The following is a 21,282-nucleotide window of genomic DNA, read 5'->3' as shown; positions in this document are numbered from 1 at the left end:
CTCACCAATGAATTTTCTGGGACAGCAAAATAGAAAATTATTTCCTACACTGCCTGTACGTATATTATTACCTTTTTTTTTTTTTTAACTTTGACAGTCCTATTGGTGAAAACTGTAGCTTTTATTGTAGTTTTAAATTTGGATTTAAGTAAGATTGAGCATGTTACGCTAGGCTATCTTGACCATACACACAATTATCATTTGTTTTTGGGTCTATTTCTGGACTGTACTCCATTTCATTGATCATGTATCCATACCAGACTAGTTCCCTCCCTCATTTTTTGTTCTTTCAGGATTATCTTAGGTATCATTGTTTTAAATTTTTCTGTAAGAACTAAGAATCAGCTTTTTTTCTATAATAGATAAAAAAAATACAATATGCAGTTTTATTAGGATTGAGCTAATTTACTAGAATTTAAAGGGAAATGACATCCTGAAGTTTCTTACCCAAGACCATAATATGCCTTTCATTTAATCAAGGCTTCTTTTCCATCCCTAAGGAGGATTTTGAAAATTTCTTCATACAGGACTTACATATTTCTTTTTAATTTTACTCCATCTTTTTGTCATTTTATGAGAGTTTTTTCTTTCCATTAGATCTTACTGCTTACTGATTTCTGAGTATCGGGTTTTTTTTTAAATGTTTATTTATTTATTTATTATTTATTTATAATATATTATGTTTATTTTTGAGAGGCAGAGAGAGACATAGAGCAAGTGGGGGAGGGGCAAAGAAAGAGGGAGACACAGAATCTGAAACAGGCTCCAGCCTCTGAGCTGTCAGCACACAGCCCAATGAAGGGCTCAAACTCACAAACTGTGAGATCATGACCTGAGCCGAAGTCCAATGCTTAACCGACTGAGCACCCAGGCGCCCCATGAGTATCAGGTTCTGTACCAAGCCCTTACTGAATAGGCTATTGCTTTTAATAGTTTTCAATCAGTTCTCTTAGATTTTCCAGGTGCATAATCAAACTATCTGCAATGATTTTATTTCCCTACTTTCCAATTATTATACCTCTACCTCTACCTTTTTTTTTTTTTTTTTTTTTAAAGAGAGAGAGCAAGCATGAGTGGGGAAGGGAGGCAGAGGGAAAGAGAGATAGAGAGAGACCTACAGAATCTTAAGCAGACTCCTCGCTCAGCGTGGAGCCTGACATAGGGCTCCATCTCATGACCCTGGGATCACAACCTGAGCCACAATTCAGTAGCTCAACTGACTGAGCCACACAGATGCCTCAATATACCTCTATATCTTCTAAAAAAAAAACTTCCAGAAAAGCTAGAAAACTCCAGACAAGTCTTAAAAAACCTAATAGTGATGTGGATGGATATCCCTGCCTTGTTTTCGACATTAACAGGAATATTTCTATTAACAACTCATTATAGGGTAATTAAGTTTTTGAAATATCCATCTGTTCCTATGTTAGTAGGTCTTGTTTTTATTTAATGAAGTATGGATTTCAAATTATATTGAAATACCCCTTTACCATCTGTGAAGACGCTCATTTTTCTCCTCATATAAACCAATATGATGAATTATACTGTTTCCTAATAATGAAATTTCCTGGCACTCTTGGAATAAACTTCACTTAGGTAAGTGCTGTTTGATTCTTTTATTAGCCTTTAATAATGATTTTTCCATCAGTATTCACAAGCAAGATGAAATCATTTCCTTTATTTGTGCATCATTGGATTTGGATATCTTTGAAATACATTTTAAAACACATAAAATCTTTTCCTTATCTAGATCCTATAAAATTTATAGTGCATTGAAATTAGAATTCCACTTTGAAGCTTAATGCACTTAAGTGATATGTGCAAGTGGTAATGGTAACGATTAATTCCTTGACAAACTATTTCATCTACAAGAATTTAAGTTTTCTGTATCTTTGAAATCTGCCATAAAATATATTTTTCTTTAAAATTAACCATTTTATTTGGCTATTCAAATAATGGCATGGATGGGGCACCTGGGTGGCTCAGTGGATTAAGCATCTGACTCTAGATTTCAGCTCAGGTGTGATCTCACAATTCGTGAGATCAAGTCCCACATCCGGCTCTGCACTGACCGCATGGAGCCTACCTGGGATTCTCTACCTTTCCCACTCTCTCAAAATAAACTTAAAAAAAACATATAATGGCATGGAATTGAACAGAATTGTCTCCCTCACCCCTTTATTTTTTTAGGACATTTATGATTCTTGTGTTTCTTGATTGGTTTATCTAAATAATTGCATCTACTTTATTTTTGTGCAAAAAAAAAAAATTGACATTCAGGCTAACTTTGTATATCTTTTTTTCATTGCTTTATTTCCTACCAACTCCTTCATACTACTTAAGTTTCTTCCATTTCCCTAAGAACAGTTGAACACATTTACTTTCACTATGTTTGGACTGGAGTCAGTTGAGAATGGCAAGTGAGAGATCATGAAGTTATGACAACTCAAGGAGTTTGGCTATAAAAGGGAATAGAGAAATAGGTGAGACTTAGGAGGGAACATTAGGTCTAGTAACAACTGTGCATTCAGAGTTGTTGCAACAGGAGGCAGAAGGGATTAACTACAGAAAGGTGTGTGCCATCATTGTTATTGGCCCACTTAAGGTAACAGGCCATAAATGAAAAATGAGTCCAGGTAGCAAAGCTGTTTTCCTGTAGGAAAGTTCTGCAGCTTGGGTATACACAAGACATAGGCAAGGTAAGAGACTTGAACTTACCCTGGGTTGGGGTTCCGTCAAGTGGGTAAAAAAAAGAGCAAATGCATTAATTCTGCCTGAAATCTCATGGGGGTCCTAACACACATGGTGAATGAACTCTTTCCAAGAGGATCCGAGAACATCGTAATACAAGATAGCATGAAGGGAGATGGATTTTGTAAATGCTATTCAGAATGTGGTACTTGTCTAATAAGTAACAGTTGAAGCTTTGCTAGGCAGAAAAGAAGCTAGCTCACCTCCTTGTGCTAGCTGTAGTTTCTGGTCGGCCTTTAGGAATGTGACCCTCCTCACCTCTATTTTTCTTGTGTTAGAAGATATATGAGAATCTCTCAGGGATGCAAGTGTAGTGGATTTCTTTATTTAAGTTTACAAAATACATGCTTATAGAAAATTAAAACATTATAGAAATATATAAAGCCAATCATGAAAGTTCTCCCACAATTTCACTCCCTCACAAAGCCACTGACAACAATGTGGTATTACTTTTCCATTATTTTTTATAGCATTATCAAGTTATCCTACAAAAAAAAAGCTTCCGCAACTTTTTTTTTTTTTTACATAAAAGTTTGGACATCTTATTGTTAATGCAGAGACATCCCTCACTCTTAATGAATAGAAATAAATTGCATGACGGTACCATAATCTATTACACCAGTCCCTTACTGGTAGGACCTCTGAGCTAGTTTTAATTATTAAAGAACAAAGGTGCAATAAACCTGCTTGTGTACACTTGTCAGATTATTCCTATTAGGCAGTTTCCTAGTAATTTCATTTTTAATGAAGAGTTTAGCGAAATGGTTTGAGCATTTTCAATATACTCTGAAACCCCCCCCTCCTAAAGGTTATAAAATTATACTCCCACCTATAGCATGCAAGATGGGATATGTATAATTCAGAAATACTTGTTCAAAATTATGGTGCAGTATTTTTAATTTGAAAACAATTTAATTGTTCTTGTAACTGTGTTTTCTAACTATCGAAAGTGAAGTTGGACTTGACTGATGGGGACTCAGGATCCTAAGGGCAAGGATTAGAAAACTCATTCACAAGGCGTAGGTATCAGAAACTTAAGTAACCCTTATGCAGAAAGTCTTCAAAGAAGACTACAGGGCTTGCCACAGCTTCAAATACCTCCGCTGGTATCTTGCTATTTCTCCAGGATTTGATACCTATCTTGGTATCCTACTGCTTCTGGAATACAATCAAACTGCAAACATGCACATTCTCCAGCACCAACCAGCTGTTCTCATTACTCAACTGCAGCAGACAGCTCTTTGCTCCTAGAACACGTCAGAGTTTCCCACGTCTGGTTTCATTCACTTTATGCCTCATCTTAGAAAACTGTTTTCCCTCTGGGCCGTCTCAAGGCTCAGCTCAAATACCCCTGACTCTATGAAGTCTTCCACATGCTCTCTGGGAAAAAGTACTGGCTCTTCCCTCTGTGCTACTCCAGCTTTTTGCCTGCCTCTCCCTTACTGCATTTCTGTAACATAAACTAGAGTCTTGGAGGCCAGATACAACTTGCTTGTCTATTTCCTGAACAGTATCCAGTGCAGAGCTCTGCAGAGCATACACTCAAAAACTGTGGAATAAACATACATAAATTATAGTAAGACTTCAAATCCTTTAATCCCAAATTATTAGTCACAGATGCTAGTTCTTAAAGGACTAAAAAAAAAAAAAAAAAAAAAAAAAACACACACACACACACACAAAAACACAACTGCTCCCCTCAAAACATATCCTTATTATAGTAAGCAGTTTGGTTAAGTTTTTTTAAAAAGTGTCTTTTAATAAAACTGACAAATATTCTATCTTTAGAATAGTTATGTTCAATGAACCTGCGTATGCTTGATATCTGCATCTTCTTAGGATCTCAAATTATTTATTTTAGAAAATAACATGGGGGGGCAGTTTATTATAAAATACGAAGCAGGAATGATTTAAGCATGTGAGTTTCTGCATTCCTAGCCAGAGCACAAAATGACTGGATATCCTCATCAACACCAAGCTTTTTTTTTTTTTTAAAAAGGGTGTGTGGGGGGGGAGCCACCATGAAGACAATGTTACATTAAAATCTCTTTCTCTTGATAATTTCTGGCTTCCAGCTGACTGGATGAGTTTCTTCTGTCTGAAAACAGAAAATTAAATAAAACCAAATATTGTTAGTTTTTTAATTAATAACTCCCTAACAAAAACAAGGCCATCAATTCTAAATTACATTAGCTGGCATTACACATTTAGCAGTTCTTTAACAATTTCAGAAACAGTTGACAAGGGAAGGAGGCAAACCACAAGAGACTTTGAAATACAGAAAACAAACTGTGGGTGGACAAGGGAGTGGGGGCAAGGAGAAAATGGGTGATGGGCACTGAGGAGGGCACTTGTTGGGATGACCACTGGGTGTTGTATGGAAGCCAATTTGACAATAAATTATATTAAAAAAAAAATAGTTGACAAACTTTTGACACTATCTGAATCTAATAAAGGACGACTGGTTCACTACAAATTTAGTTCATGGTTTTTCATCTCAAATAAAACTGCTATTTAGGTATTCTGGTAATACCAAAGCTTATGATTTTAGAATTTATCCGCATAGGAATTTATTTATTTGTGGTTATTCTTTTTTTTTTTTTTTTTTTTAATGTTTATTTATGTTGAAGGAGAGAGAGAGAGAGCATGAGCAGAGAAGGGAAAGAGAGAGGGGGAGACACAGAATCGGAAGCAGGCTCCAGGCTTTGAGCTATCAGCATAGAGCCCAACGAGGGGCTCGAACTCACGAACCGTGAGATCATGACCTGAGCCGAAGTCATACACTTAACCGACTGAGCAACCCAGGAGCCCCAATATGTGGTTATTGTGGATGCAAGATTTCCCAAGTATAGTAAATAAGGATAATTCACTGGCATCAATGAAACCAATACAGAAATCTATGAACAGACACTACTCAAGATGACAAATTCTTTAATACTATGAAGATTATTTTCCCTTCTGATAATTTCAATACCTTTAAAATGAATAAAGCACTTGCTAAATTGGTATGGATGATTTGTTTTACTTTAAAATATATGTGAAATAGAGAACTTACCGCTGTATCATCCTCTTTATACACTTTAATGGTTTTATCAGCTTCAGCTGTTAGTAGCCGACTTTCAGACTGATCAAAAGCACAAGCAAATATTCCTGATTCACTATCCAAAGATCCAGGCTGCACAGCTGCATGAACTCTCTGGAAATTATAGCCAGTTCTCCAGTCCCAAAGATGCATAGTGCCATTGTCAGCTTAAAGGAAAAAAAAATCTAATTAAACTTGGTGTCCTTATCAACAATTCAGCTTGACAAACATTTAAGTACCATCCATGGGTCAAGTACTGTGACAATAAAGATTAAATAGTTATAAAGATATGTAAGACATAGGCACTCAAGCTTCTCTTAATACTGGTTCGTCTATTTTTATGTGTGAATTCAGAATTTAGTATAGAGCTCAAAAAGCACCACAAAACAATATCTAATTCCAGAATACACAACCAAACTTTAGGTGGTTCCCAGCATGAATTCCTTAGATTTATCATGTGGGAACTCAAATACGGTTAAACTATGAAATATGCTACAGGTATTACAAATATGCATGAACACACATATGAACATCCAAATACACAGTAATTGGGCAAGTTCTGTTATAATACTTAGGTGGGATGGCTTAGAAATTTTATAAACGTTTACTCATTTGCCAAAAGAAAAAAAATGAGACTAAAACACATTTATCTCTAAAATCTTAATTTACCTCCAGAAACAAGCACTCCATCAGAATTTACTGTCAGTGTGTTAATAATAGCATTATGACCAGAAAGATTTTGAATAAAACTTCCATCAGGGAATTTCCACTGTTTTATGTTATCTGGAGAGCCAGATGCAAATGTGTAACTGAAATAAGATTACAAAGAATTAGTGACAAAGTAAACAAAGTTAAATAAAATGGTGAGTTCAAAAAAGCTTGTTAGGGCTGTATTCTCTACATGTGCATTTATGGGTCCACGTAGCTTTAGAAAAACATTATTGTCATACCAAGAGGTAAAAATATGAAGACATCTGTTCCAAGTCAAATCAGATCTTCAAAATAAATATTTTAAGTGTATTTTAATTCCAAGATTAATGTTTTATTCTCATTTCCCCAATGCTCTACACTGAGTTAAAGCAACAAATGTACAAAACCTTAAATTCACATTAAGGGCAAGGGGTTATGAAACTATTTTGGATAGAGAGCAAGAGAAGGAGAGAGGGGAAAAGAGGAAGAAAGGAAAAGAAGGAAAGAAACAGAGAAAGAAAGAGAAAAGGGAAGTGGGGGGAAAAAAAGAAAGTGAGTGAGGAAGACAGAAAAAGTGAGGGAGGGAGGAAATAATGGGTACAGAAAAGATATCAATGTGACCAGAAAAGTGTCAAGGTGATGTGATATAATAAACAGGCTGTGATAATATGCTCACCTCTATGGATAACCTGATTATGAGGTCACGGTTCCTACTATTTTTTTCTATGAGTATTAACTTAAAAATTAAACTACTCTATGTATGTCTCAGTGCCCAGTAACATTTCTATCAAAACATTAAATCTATCTTCTATTAGCCTCTACTTTGACACGCAGATTTTAGCAATGATTTATTCATATTGTCTCATTTGACACTATCATAGCTCACCATGTAGAAAATTTTCCTTATCACATATAGGTCATGAAGCAAAATACGACATAGGGAAAATAAAAGAAATGCATGCTTGTAAGTGGCACAGGCCTGGAAATGACAGCTAAATAACTACTGAAATAGTACCAGTGTTGGTCTTTCCATACTTATACTAAATATTGAAAAAAGAGAAGCGAATTAGGAAAATACACTTACTGTTTAGGATGTAAAACCACAGCCCTGACGGATTTTTTGTGATTTGTTAATGTGACTCTTGTTTTTCCAGCCACCAAATCCCATAATCGTATTGTAGTATCATGGCTTCCTATAATAAAAACACACACACGCTCAAAATTCGATCAGAAAAAATAACGCAAAAATTAAACACAACAAAATATGAAGGAGTCTTGTATAGATACTTATAGACTAAGTGAAAGTCCTATCAACTCTTGGCTAATTACTTCACAGTTCTAATTTTTAGGTTGGTTTTAAATTTAATTCTTAAAAAAGGCAATAAATGCTTGATGCACTCTCAACTCAACAGGTAGAACAAATGTGAGTAACAAAGCAAATACATGATGTTACTCCTCATGGAGGGGAAGAAAAAACTTGTAGTTAATAAAATACATCAAGTGAATGAATTACTCTCTAGTCTTTAAGATCTAATATTTTTTTAAATTTATTTTTAGTTTTTGAGAGAGTGTGCATGTGTACAAGCAGGGGAGGGGCAGAGGAGAGGGAGAGAGGGAGGGAGAGAGGGAGGGAGAGAGGGAGGGGGAGAGAGAGAGAGAGAGAGAGAGAGAGAGAGAGAGAGAGAGAGTCTTAAGCAGACGCCACGCTCAGCATGGAACCAAACACGGGGCTCAATCTCACAACTGTGAGAGAATGACCTGGGCCGAAATCAAGAGTCCGATGCTTAACCAAGTGAGCCACCCAGGCACTCCGAGTAAAGATCTATTATTAATCTTACTGTAAGTAAAACAAGACTCAAACCAGCTCTAAAAGTAATTGGTCTCAGGGTATTTCACCTAATTTCAACTTCTTAGACCAGTAATTTTGATACTATGAAACAATGTCTAATTGTATCTAACAGAAGCATTTCTAATCAAACATTACATGATACTGAGATGTGATATATTCTGATATGTAAAGAGTTTGAGATAAAAACAATCAAATGAAAAATTACCACAGTAAATTTCAAATGCACACCCAATGTGTCTACAATACAAAGCAAGAGTCATAATGAATAGGAAAAGTATATGCATAATCATAACGCATTCTGATTAAATACACTATAAACTTAAAAGCTATCAGTCATACCAGTAATAATTTGTGGTTCTGCAGCTTGACACCTCACTGTAGCAACTGCATTTGTATGTCCAGATAATGTGTGCACACTGGCTTTAGTTCTCACATCCCAAATCTATAAAAACACAACAGACATACTGTCAGAACAGGTATTCATATCTCAGGCAGGTAACTGGATCAATTCAAGGCTGGGAACTTACTAGGCAACCGTGCCTGAATATAATGAAAAACTGTTTCAAAGAAAGATAATGATCTATAAGCTGGCTGGGGAATGTAGACAGGAGGCAGATGATGGGAGCAACAACAACAACAACAACAAAACCCTGAAAGATTAGGGTACCCAAAGTGTAAGAATGGGTATAATGAGACTATTGAAGGAAACAGCTCATGGAAAATAGTTGTAGTGACGGGAAGGGAACGTGCAAGTGTCACATTTCAGAGGCAAGGCACTCCCGATAATAAACACGATGAGGCCCCAGAACTGAAAACGAAGGTGAAAAAACACAGAAGTCAAGAAACTCAGGGGCTAGGCTACCGACAGGTCAAGTCAACTATCTTCAATTCTCTTAACAAATCACATGTGACTCCATTACCAAACATGCATACCGTAAGATGCAATATATTTACGAATAAACACAAAGGTCTACTCCATTTACCCGTGCAGTTGAATCTCGACTACAGGTTACCAGCACATCAATTGTTGGGTGCAAATCCAAACCATACACTGCACTCAGATGTCCATGATAGTGCCTTATAACCTGAAAATAAAGCAGGAAAGTGAAAATCTCTATAATTAGAAAGAAAAACAGTGGTTCATAATGTTTTAAATCCTCAACTACAAGCTTACCTTATTATATTCAAGATCCCAGCATTTGACTTGTTTGTCTTCTCCACAGGAGAACAGGTAAGGGCTCCGTGTGCTTACTATCACACCACGCACTGTACTAATGTGCCCAGTTAAGGACAGTTTTAATTTGCCACTAGCCAAGTCCCAGATCTGCAATCAAAGAAGATTTAATTTTTTTCTTTTGGATTATTCCAAAGCAAATTTTTAGAATCTTGATATTAAAAATAAGTCTTCAAAAACAATCTCCCACCAATCTTCCTTGTTAAGCAGGGAAAAAATAGAATAAAAAAAGCACGTTCAAACTAGGAAAGTACTTGCAATAAGTGACAAAATCTTAGTATATATAAAAGGATATCATAGATAATGAAAGTATGAATAACATTAAATTAGCCAAGGATGGCAACAACTTAAAAAAAAAAAAAAAAAACCCTATGGAAACAAACTAAATGTCCATCAATGGATGAGTGGATAAAAAAAAAAAAAAATGTGTTATGTATCTGTATGTACACACAAAAACACACACAATGAACTATGATTCAGCCATGAAAAAGAATGAAATCTTGCCATTTATGACAACATGGATGAACCTTGAGTGCATTATGCTATGTGAAATAAGTCAAAGATACTGTGTGATTTTACTGGCATATACACTCTAAAAACAAACAAACATTAACAAACAAACAAACAAAGCTCAGAGATAAAGAGAATAGATCAGTAGTTGCCAGAGGTGGGGTGGGGAGTAGGCAAAATGGATAGAGTCAAGGTACAAACTTCCAGTTATAAAGTAGATAAGTCATGGGGATATAATGTTCAGCATGGTGACTGTTGTTTATTAATACTGCACCGCATATTTAAAAGTTGTTAAAAGAGAGTAGATCTCAAAAATTCTCTCTAAAAGGAAAAAACAATCTGTAACTATGTATGGTAACAGATGTTAACTAGATTTATTGTGGTATTCATTTCACAATGTATATAAATACTGAATCATTACGTTGTGTACCTAAAACTAATATAATGTTGTATGTCAACTATACCTTAATAAATAAATATATATGTATGTTGAAAAAACCTAAAAGCAGCTTTATTCGGTATCAAAAAGTTCAAACCCACCAGAAATTTTTTTATGTACAGTTTTCAAAAGATTAGATACCCATTTCTGCTTAACATTTAGTAGGTATTTTTAAAAATACATAATCAGTCTGCTGAAAAGGATTCTCTCATACACTGCAAGTATCAATTAGTCCATTTTGGAAAATAAGCTGTACTCTGAGTGTCAACCTCAAAAACGTTTAACCCATTAATTCCATTTCTGGGAATCTATAGTAACAAAGTAATTTAAAATACAGCAAAAAGCTTTAGGCTCAACAATTAATTACGGCATTACTTGTGATGGTGAAAATCAAGAAACTAAAAAGTTTAATGTCTAACAACAGGAAAACGGTATAGAATACCTAAGTGATATATCCTTTTTTCACAGAAGCATGCCTCTGATATAATATTAAGTGGGAAAAAAACCAGAGTATAAAATTATACATCAAGCATGACTTTTTAAAGATACACATTTAAAAGGGCATCTGGGGGGGGCGCCTGGGTGGCTCAGTCGGTTAAGCGTCCGACTTCGGCTCAGGTCATGATCTCGCGGTTCGTGAGTTCGAGCCCCGCGTCGGGCTCTGTGCTGACAGCTCAGAGCCTGGAGCCTGTTTCCGATTCTGTGTCTCGCTCTCTCTCTCTGACCCTCCCCCGTTCATGCTCTGTCTCTGTCTCAAAAATAAATAAACATTTAAAAAAAAAAAATAAAAAATAAAAAAATAAAAAAAAATTAAAAGGGCATGTAGGTAGCTCAGTTAAAGCACCCGGATCTCAATTTTAGCTCAGGTCATTGAGATCAAGCCCCGTGTTGGGCTCTGCACAGGTAGCACAGAGTTTGCTTGGGTTTCTCTCTCTCCCTCTGCCCTTCCCCTGCTCTCAGGCACATGTGCACACACTCTCTCTCTCGACCTCAAAATAAACAAAATACGCACTTACACACACAGGAAAAGAGCTCAGAAGTAAATATAATGACACGTATGCACAGAAATAAATACTAAACAGAAATTCATGTTCAAATTATTTGACAGTGTTAGGATTATGTATGGGTCTGTGTTCTTTTATATTTTTCTATATTTTCCACATTTTTTAATAAATAAGCATACTTTAATTTTGTAACCAGAAGAGAAAAAATGTAAAAATCAAGGAATAGTGGTAGGTAGTATGTACTGTTTGGAAAACTTGTTACTTAAATATCATTTCTCAAACATATTTATTCAGAACAGTGAATTGATAAATATATTAACTTTTACCCCAAACTCAGGTCTAAGAAATCACAGAAAGTACAACAGAAATCTCCACCCAGGAAAATAAAAGATAAAATTTATATAGCAAATACAAAGTCCTATTTTTTTTCTTCCTTATTACCTTTATAGTTCTGTCAGCAGATCCAGTTACAAACCACTGGTTTCCAGGTTCTACAGCAATACAGCGAACCCAGCCAAGATGTCCACTGATCACCTGCATAAAACAAAAAGTAGAATGGGCAGACTCGTTACACATAAAAGTTTATTCAAGTTCAACTCATTGCACATAAGTCAAGTTTGAATAGCCCGTCCTCACATCTTCAAATAAGTTTGTAAAATTATTTGACAGATTTTGGAATTTATCTTCAGTAAATGAATACACAAACTGATATATCTATACAATGAAATGCTACTCAGCAAAGAGGAATCTATTAATAGATGAAACAACTTGGATGACTCTCAAAGACATTAAGCTGAGTGAAGGAAGTCGGTCTCAAAAGGTGCATACCATTTAATTCCATTATATAACAAAATTGAAAAGGCACAACTATAATATAGAAAACAGATGAACAGTTACCATGGGTAGGGAAGGATATGTCTGTAAAATAATAGCATAGGAGTGTTTTTTGAGTTGCTGGAACTTCTATATACAGACTGGGGCAGTGATTACCCAAATTTATGTATCTAATAAAATTTATTAGGTCTGTACACTAAAAGAAAGGCTATGTTAGTGTACAATTAAAAAACCAAATTTAGCACATATAGTAAATTAAGTGCAGTTACAGTTTTTCTGCTATATATACTTCATTTTAGATCTGGTACATTTTGAATCATTTAATTTACTATAATTGAAAAAAGATCATCAATAGAGCCAAAGAAACATTGTCATATGCTGTTCTTCCTCCTAGCCTTCATACTAAACACGTCAAACACTTAGAGAATTTATTTCATCTGTTCTCTACACCTAATAGCTTTCTGTCAACATTTTATACTGTATTTTATAGGAAATACATACATGGCTTTTACTTAAAGAAGTCTTCCTAAGATCTATCTTTCAAGATTGGGGCCTAACCCTTCCCTCATCTGGTCTCAGATCACTTTACCAGTGCTCATATTCACTCCTTTTCCTCCTTATTCTACTCCTTCAGCTCTTGTAACTGGAAAGCAATCATCGTTTCTGTAATGGCATGATATACAGATTCACTCACCCTGTACAGTTTCCATGGTGGGTGCCACTGGGGTTTGGGCATTGTAGGGGCTTTTTTAGCCATCAGTGCAGAGTTCTTGGCATTGCCAGCCTCCATAACAGCCTAGATATAGAACAGATTACATTGTTAAAGACATACCTAACATTTCATGTTAAATCAAAAATGAAAAATTTTAAAAGGGGATTTATGAGGCTTTTTACCCCCTTTGATGAAAAGACAGCTAAAATGTTTGCATAACTAGAAAATGTCTGCACACCTAAGACTTCTAATCAGAATTATATTTTCTGCATGTTAATTTTAAAAATCAATTAAAAAATCTCAGAGGCAGAACATTAGAGTTAAGAGCACATATCACTAAGCATGGGTTCATGAACCCAGCTCTGCCAATTACTAGCTGACTGACTTTGGGTAAAAATTACATAACCTCTATGCCTGCTTTGTAAAGTGGAAATAACAGTGCCTATTTCATACAATTACTACAAAGACATTATTACTACTCTGTAAATGCTCTATAGAAGCTCCTACCTTTATTTGAGTGATTGCAAGTGGATTAATGTCTCAGCCTGTCATTGTTGTATTTTAACATTATTGATTTAATATTGCAAAGCAGAAACTACCTTCCAAAAATACTTAATTAACATTTTAAAAGGTACTCTAGGCATGCCTGGGTGGCTCAGCTGGTTAAGCGTCCGACTTTGGCTCAGGTCATGATCTCACGGTCCGTGAGTTCGAGCCCCACGTCGGGCTCTGTGCCGTGCTGACAGCTCAGAGCCTGAAGCCTGCTTCAGATTCTGTGTCTCCCTCTCTTTCTGCTCCTCTCCTGCTCGTGCTCTGTCTGTCTCTCTCTCTCTCTCAGAAATAAATAAACACTAAAAACTAACTAACTAACTAAATATAAGGTATTCTAGCTGATGTACCATCTACTATTAGCATCCATCCATGCATCCAAAACATACTTAAGCCATAAAGTTCCTGCCCTCAAGAAGCTTACATTACCTCCTCCTAAGGAGGCAGAAAGCCTGGGCAGAGATCTGTGAATGGAGGCAAAAGAAGAAATGTGGTGGGAAGACCACAGATGAATTCATTTCATAAAGCCAAATAACTGCATAATAAATTAAGGAATCAAAGCCTGCAGTTATTCAAGTGACAGCATAATAAAACAAACTAGGTATTTTCAGTTATTCTTTTTATAACTACTTTCACCAATTTAGCTACCATTTACTTACACATAAACTTATGTATTTCTAAATGCTCATTTATAACATACAAGTTCTACAGCCTATGAATATTACATTACTAACAGCACTAAACTGTGTCAGCCAACTAAGGGTTTAACAAAAAAGAGATTTTCATATTTAAACCATATTAACACAAGTTTTAGAATAGTATTCCTTGCACTTTTAATAGTGGATAATAAAGGGCAACATCACATTATATACATCAAAATAAGCATTACCTACAATGTGTAAAAGACACAGAATAACAAAATGTTAAATTCTAAAAAATATGCCAATTCACTAGCAACTTAAATTTTAGGACCATGAAATACTAACAACTAGCTCAGTCAGCCACTATTTACTTTAGTAATTCCAAGGCAAATTTTCACTTATTTAGTATTTAACTGAAGACTCTTGCAATAAAGGAAAATAAGGCAACAAGTTCCAAAAATTAGAAACCTGCAGCATGATTTGACACAGAGAAACTTACTGAAGTCATCCCTGCAGGCTGTGAACGGTCAGCAGCCGCCGGATGTCGGTATTCACCTCCAGCAGGTGCATTACGATTTGCGTCAACCCTGAAGCAAAAGAAATAGCACATTCTAAGCAATTAATTGTCACGTCATGTGCTCTGCAGAACCAACTCTTTAAATTTTTGTAAGCAATGATAAAGGAAAACGTCACATAATTATAAAGAAATCTTAAAATGAGAAAAACAGAAACAATGAATTATGTTTTCAAAATCTCTATAATTAGAAGCATAATACTTCATACCTGGTCTGAGAAGAAGGTAATGCCACAGCTAAGGACTGAGCGGCTGATTCACTTGGCATTCTTTGGATCTTAGTATCTGCAGTCAAAGCAACCCCTGTTTAAAGAAAAACATCAATTGCTTTCAGTAGCTATCTTTGATTTCATTTACATAGGTTTAAAATAAAATACTGGAAGCAAACATGGGATATCTCCAGGTGGTGATACTATAAAAATGTCTATTATGTTTTGTGAGTCTTTTATTTCTAACTTTTTAATAATAAATGTAACTTGAAATCACATAACTCAAATCTGATTTAATCACAGGCAGCTTGGTATTAACATACCCAAGACAGTAAAGACAATTTCTATGATTTTGGGGTATTACCTGCAGATATAAAAATTAAGCAGCCCCCAAATACTAACCGAATATTTCCAAGAGTAAATGTAAATTACTAAACAAGAAGTACTAATCTGTCTGGGCTTTCATTATGGTAAATTCTGTCTTCTAAAATTACTAAAACTAGGGGCGCCTGGGTGGCTCAGTCGGTTAAGCGTCCGACTTCGGCTCAGGTCATGATCTCACGGCTCATGAGTTCGAGCCCCACGTCGGGCTCTGTGCTGACAGCTCAGAGCCTGGAGCCCGTTTCAGATTCTGTGTCTCCCTCTCTCTCTGCCCCTCCCCTGTTCATGCTCTGTCTCTCTGTGTCTCAAAAATAAATAAACGTTAAAAAAAATTTTTTTTCTTTAAATAAAATTACTAAAACTAGATATACTAAGCTTTCTGTCCTCCACCCCAATATACTAGCCACTCCATCTGTGTGCCAATTTTCTACACAGACATCTAGTAGACACTTTTATCACACCTGATTCTACACTAACACTTCAATCACTTTTATAAGTGTAATGATAATAACATGTCTGTTTAAACCTCCATATAAGCATGTTTTAGCTTGGAGCAGTGTTACTGTCTTTGAATTCCTAGCACAGTGCCTGAAATAAATTTAGGTGCTTAGAAATGTTTGCTCAATGAATGTATCTGATACTGAGTATTAGTTTACTATCATCTAAAAGCTATGCCTAAAAATAAATAAATAAATAAATAAATAAATGCTATGCTTGGATGCCTGTCTGCTAAGTTTATCTTGTATTTTATAGGCAATAGGAATCATATTATTGGTTCATTCAAGGAAATGCCTACAAGATATTTTCTTTTTTTTTTTTAATTTTTTTTTTTTATAATGTTTATTTATGAGACAGAGAGAGACAGAGCATGAATGGGGGAGGGGCAGAGAGAGAGGGAGACACAGGATCAGAAGCAGGCCCCGGGCTCCGAGCCATCCGCCCAGAGCCCGACGCGGGGCTCGAACTCACGAACGGAGAGATCGTGACCTGAGCTGAAGTCGGACGCTCAACCGACTGAGCCACCCAGGCGCCCTAAGATATTTTCAATATAAAATAGCTCACTTACCAGGTCCTGGTGGATATGGATGTGTACCTGTCACCAAATATTCAACTTCTTGTCCTTAAAAAAAGGAAAAAAATCATTGTGATCATTGGCAAATTTATCATATGTACAAGTATCATCTCTTTTAATAAGTGTTAAATTATCAACTGAATTTCTCAAATTTTCCCAACTAAACCCAAATGTCAGATACAAGATAAATTGATCATTTTTGTTTTGGCTTCTGAAGACCATGGTCACAGCTATTTCTTTTGACCTTTTGTTAATATGATGTCAAGAAAGCTTGTACAATTTTAATGGTATGTAGAGAGATTGTTCGGTCAAGTAAAAATCAACTGTGGTTTTTCTTCCAAGCAAATGATTTCTCAGTGGAATGTTAGATTATTTTTATGCATTAGAATGCCAGTGCTTGGTATCATCTTTCTGAATTACAGCCAAGATACATAGATGGTCTCCCCATGGGTTAGAAATATTTCCTTTAGTCTCCACTGTGACCTTCTCTATATCCTAATAATTTCTGCGATTATGATTCTACCACTTTATTTCCTATTAAGAAAAAACCTAGCAACCAATAATCACAACTCACTACTCCAATGAGGAAATCAAGACTTCCATTATAATACTGGTACACTAGTTTAATAGGGTTTGGCTCTAGTCAGTCCTTCCAGAACAGGCACTAGAACATTTCATTTTTCTATTTTTAAAAATTACATTTCTACTTTTAAAAAGAATCACATTTCTGATAATGCCACACTTACCTTGATTGGCAGGATATTGTTTATGACCATATGAATCCGATGCATTCTGAGGACATTTCTCTTTAAAATTTTCTTTTGAAGTAGGCATATGCAACACAGGACCATACTCATTACGCAGCTTGATTGCCATTTTCCGTTTGTGACTATTTAAAAATTATGAACATAATAATGTATCTTGAGTACTTTAAAAATATGAACCAAAGTAAATATATTCATAGATAGCCGAGAAACACAAGTACTTAAATAGCTTAGGTTTGCCTAATCATGTAGAAAAAATTTCTATGAAGTTTTTAAAGTAGTATTTTAAAAAGCTCAAAACTTCCAAGTGCATTTCCACACTTTTGTTCATAATCCACCACATAGCATCCATTAAGTCTAAGTAACATTTTAGGTTGTTAACCAATAAATACAAAACCTTTCATGATAAGTTATCAAGGGTCTGGTTTAAAAATACATAGAAACTAATATATCCTTTTAAAAACCTCAAGGTCAATACATTTTCCTTCGAATGTGTAAATATAAAAATATAGCAAAAGCTTCTATCATAACCTTTACTGGATGTATCTAAAAAGAGTAATTAGAACTAATCGAAGTATGTAATTAGTTCAGTATTTTTTAAAGAAATGCACTTATACAAATTTTAAGAATAGCTCACTTTATAAATTAAATATAAATGCTTGTTTTAGGAGTTAAGTAGATTTTAAAAGAAGGGTAAAGGACAAAGAAGGAACACTGCACATAATGCAATCCCAGACTGGAGCTGGAGATGTAGAACCAAAAATATGCCACCACTCAAAAATCTTCATCATACTAACGAGAAAAGATGGGAGTAGAGGTACTGGCCAGGTACAATTTCAGCTCAGCAAGGCTCTGAGAGCAGCGGGAAGCTGAAAGCACATACAAAGTGATTGATTATAAGATATAACACCTAAAAGGGACTCTCCTAATTACTGGATATTTATAAATGCAATTAATTAATGGGATTTTTACTGTAAAAGACAAGGCCAAAAAAAAGTTAAATCAGCTTAAATCATGCCCAAACACCATTCATTATTGAATAGATATCCTATGAGTGTTAGTATCACTCACTAATCTTTAAAGGTCCCCCTCTCCCTGCTCTCTTCCCCCAGTTATTAAGTAGTTAAAATATTCTAGCAACTGAAAAGGAACAATACCTACCTCTCTTCATCCAAAGGCACAGGTTTTCCATTATCAGCTACAAACATGTCATGGGTTCTCTTCAATGACCTGAACACAAGTGTGTGCACAGAATGTTTCTGTACCTCCTAGAAAGAAAGATTATAATCACATATCCATCTGCAAATTACACATATCATAACCTAAATTAAATTTAAATTAGTTATACACTTTACAAGTTTAAATATGTAAACTGCTTTCTACCACTCACCATGGCTATTTGTAGCAAGCTATAGGAGTCAAGTTTAGAAGAAGAGGAAGTTCTTCATTGGCCAGAGACCCACCCATACCAACTAGTGATGCCTGAGCTTGGTCATTTATTCAGTAAATATCTACTGAGCTCCTACTATGTGTCTGGCAGGTTCTGTGCTAGACGTTAACAAAAGAATGATGAAAAGACAGTCATGGTCCAGGTGCTCAAGAGAAAACAGATAAAAATAAGCAACACATTTTGATAAGTGCTATGAAGGAAACAAGCAAGGGCATGAGACACAGAAAGAACTTAGGATACTTATGAAAAATCTCTCTGAAAAGTTACAGAGAGGGAGGGAGGCAAACCATAAGAGACTCTTGGATATTGAGAACAAACTGAGAGTTGATGGAGAGTGGGGGAGAGGGCAAAGTGGGTGATGGGCATTGAGGAGGGCACTTGTTGGGATGAGCGGTGGGTGTTGTATGGAAACCAATCTGTCAATAAATTATATTTAAAAAGAAAAAAACCTCTCTGAGATGTCAGTTAAGTAGAGAGTTAGCTCTGTGCAGAAGAGTTAAGAACAATTTAGTAAAGAGAAAATGCCATGTACACAGTTCAGTATCTGCAATGATGCCAGGAGCCGCAAGAGTTGTATATGTTCAGTAGGAAGGTGGGCTGTGACACCAAGATGAAGTTCCAAGGGTAGGCAAGGTCCAGATCAGGATAAGGGTTTTTTGAAGATCATTCCAACAGTCTGCATTTTTGCTCTAGTAACATCGGGCCAGTAAAGGATTTTAAGCAGAAAAAGCATGATCAACTTACGTTTTAAACAGATCAATTTACGAAGGGAGGAGGGTGTAACAAAAATGGAAGCAAGGACACCAGCAAAGAGCTAATGCTCTTGTCCAGATGAAAGATGGTGTTGGTTTGAATTAGAGTGAACGCAGTGGATACGGACAAGAGTCAAGAAATATTTCTGAGATAAGACGGACAAGGCTGTCTAACAGAATGGTTGTTCAAGACAGGGAAAGATGCAAAACTTCAAAATGGCAGGTTTTTCTGGGGAAGAGCTGATGGAAGGCACTAAGTGAACACCAGAGAAGACTGCCAATCTTTTAGGACACACAACCACGAACTCTATTCTGCAGATGGGGAATATCAGCGGTCCAGAAGCACCGCCTCCGGGGACACTGCCGAGCTCAAAGGCTCAAGAGTAAAAAGGCAGTAAGAATTCTCTCCGGCTTCATGCCTGAGGGTAACCTCCAACTAATGCTGCCATCCGGCTTCCCTCTATCCCTAAACACCTTAAGAAGAGACTACCCGGCCTCAACCAGAGAGCCTCCTTTCGCAGCCTCTACCCTCTCCAAACTCCGAACACCTTTGGTCCCCCACGCCTGCCGCCGAAGAAAAACATTCCAGAAGCGAACGACCCCTCAGCGCCCAAGTGCCACTTTACCTCGACCATGATGCCGCTGGGTGACCCGCCGCTCCAGCAGACAAGAAACGCTAGCCTGCAACACAGAAACCGCCGCCACAACTGTGCAGTCCCTTCCGGAATCGGGCGCCCTGGCGCCGGATCTGACGCAGTCCGCGCACGCGTGCTGGTGGCCCGCCGGCCTTGTGGGATCGAGGGGGCGGGTCTTTTTCTCCGGGGACGTAGTGTCGGGCCTGAGTTGGCAGGTTCTTGGTACCGCGTATCTAAGGGTCTCGTTCACTTTCTTGGAGAAAGCTTGAAATAACGTTCTCTGCCTTATTCCGTGACTTAAATATTTTGGTTTAGGGTGTGCCTGTTTGCGTTGTATTTCCCGGAAGCTTAATCCTTTTTCTCAGCGAATCTAAGTAATCAGCTCTGGGGAGGATCTGGAGAGAGCAAACCTCGGTCAGCGCTAAAACTCTGGGGGTCGCCCCCGCAATTTATGTCGCCTGCTTCCGCTACTTGGCTAATTTTGTCTGGAAGCATTTAGACGCCTTTGTAGCCTTAACTCCGAAAAGCAATCCCACTTACACTGTCCAGTGAACACTTGTTGAGTCAATATTGCGGAATTGTTTCAATTTGAGAAATTTTGCAAAAGATTTTTAACATATGGCAAAACCCCAAACTTACTTTACGCTGCATAGATGTTGTTTAATCTCTCAAAACTGCGTAATTCTTGGCTATTTCCTAGTTGTCTGCTAATTAATGTGGCATCAACAATGCCGGGGTACAGCTTTCAAAGCTGGTGGAAAAAAGGATGCAATGGAAGACTTGAGCCATTTTTATTTATACACAGCCTGGTGCCCAAGTATTGAGATTTTGTTTTTTCACCCAGGTAAAATGCAATTTTCGATTAATCCTGCCCAATTACTTTTCTGCGTAAAAAGAAACCTTGATGGAGGTAGACATTTGTAAACTTGAATAGACCAGTCTTTCACTGGTCCTGCTTGCTCCTTAACCTAATCAGTTCCACTGATCTTGTCCCCAGCACCCCGCATATGCTTTTGAGAGGGGAAAAAATAATCTTATAAAAAGTATAGCGATGTGAAATGATAATCTCATTAGAAATTCACTGATTAAAAAAAGAAACTGATTTTTTTATTCATTAAAAACATTAAGATCATGTTCCTGCTTGAAAATA

The 21,282-nt window shown here is 36.5% G+C and overlaps 1 protein-coding gene across 2 annotated transcripts; it reads right to left on the bottom strand.

Moving 5' to 3' along the window:
- Positions 1-3,054: 3,054 nt before the first annotated feature.
- On the bottom strand, positions 3,055-20,245 carry PLRG1 (pleiotropic regulator 1). Of its 2 annotated transcripts, none has more exons than XM_019441218.2 (15): positions 20,124-20,245; positions 18,457-18,563; positions 17,278-17,420; positions 16,526-16,579; positions 15,079-15,172; positions 14,795-14,882; positions 13,088-13,189; positions 12,001-12,093; positions 9,547-9,696; positions 9,356-9,457; positions 8,712-8,814; positions 7,608-7,716; positions 6,503-6,642; positions 5,807-6,000; positions 3,055-4,849 (listed from the first exon to the last, which is right to left on the bottom strand). In XM_019441218.2, exons 1-15 carry the CDS (start codon positions 20,130-20,132, stop codon positions 4,790-4,792), a joined length of 1,548 nt encoding a protein of 515 aa, XP_019296763.1. In that variant the 5' UTR covers positions 20,133-20,245; the 3' UTR covers positions 3,055-4,789. The 2 variants fall into 2 exon arrangements, with proteins under 2 accessions (XP_019296763.1, XP_019296764.1); XM_019441219.2 differs by lacking the exon at positions 20,124-20,245 and adding an exon at positions 18,093-18,164 and having other exon boundaries at positions 18,457-18,568.
- Positions 20,246-21,282: the final 1,037 nt, after the last annotated feature.

This window comes from Panthera pardus, unplaced genomic scaffold, assembly GCF_024362965.1.
Source record: "Panthera pardus isolate Hobbes unplaced genomic scaffold, ASM2436296v1 HiC_scaffold_13, whole genome shotgun sequence".
Lineage (NCBI taxonomy): Eukaryota > Metazoa > Chordata > Mammalia > Carnivora > Felidae > Panthera > Panthera pardus.
The sequence above is the reverse complement of the archived record's forward strand: the minus strand, read 5'-3'. Positions and strand labels throughout refer to the sequence as shown.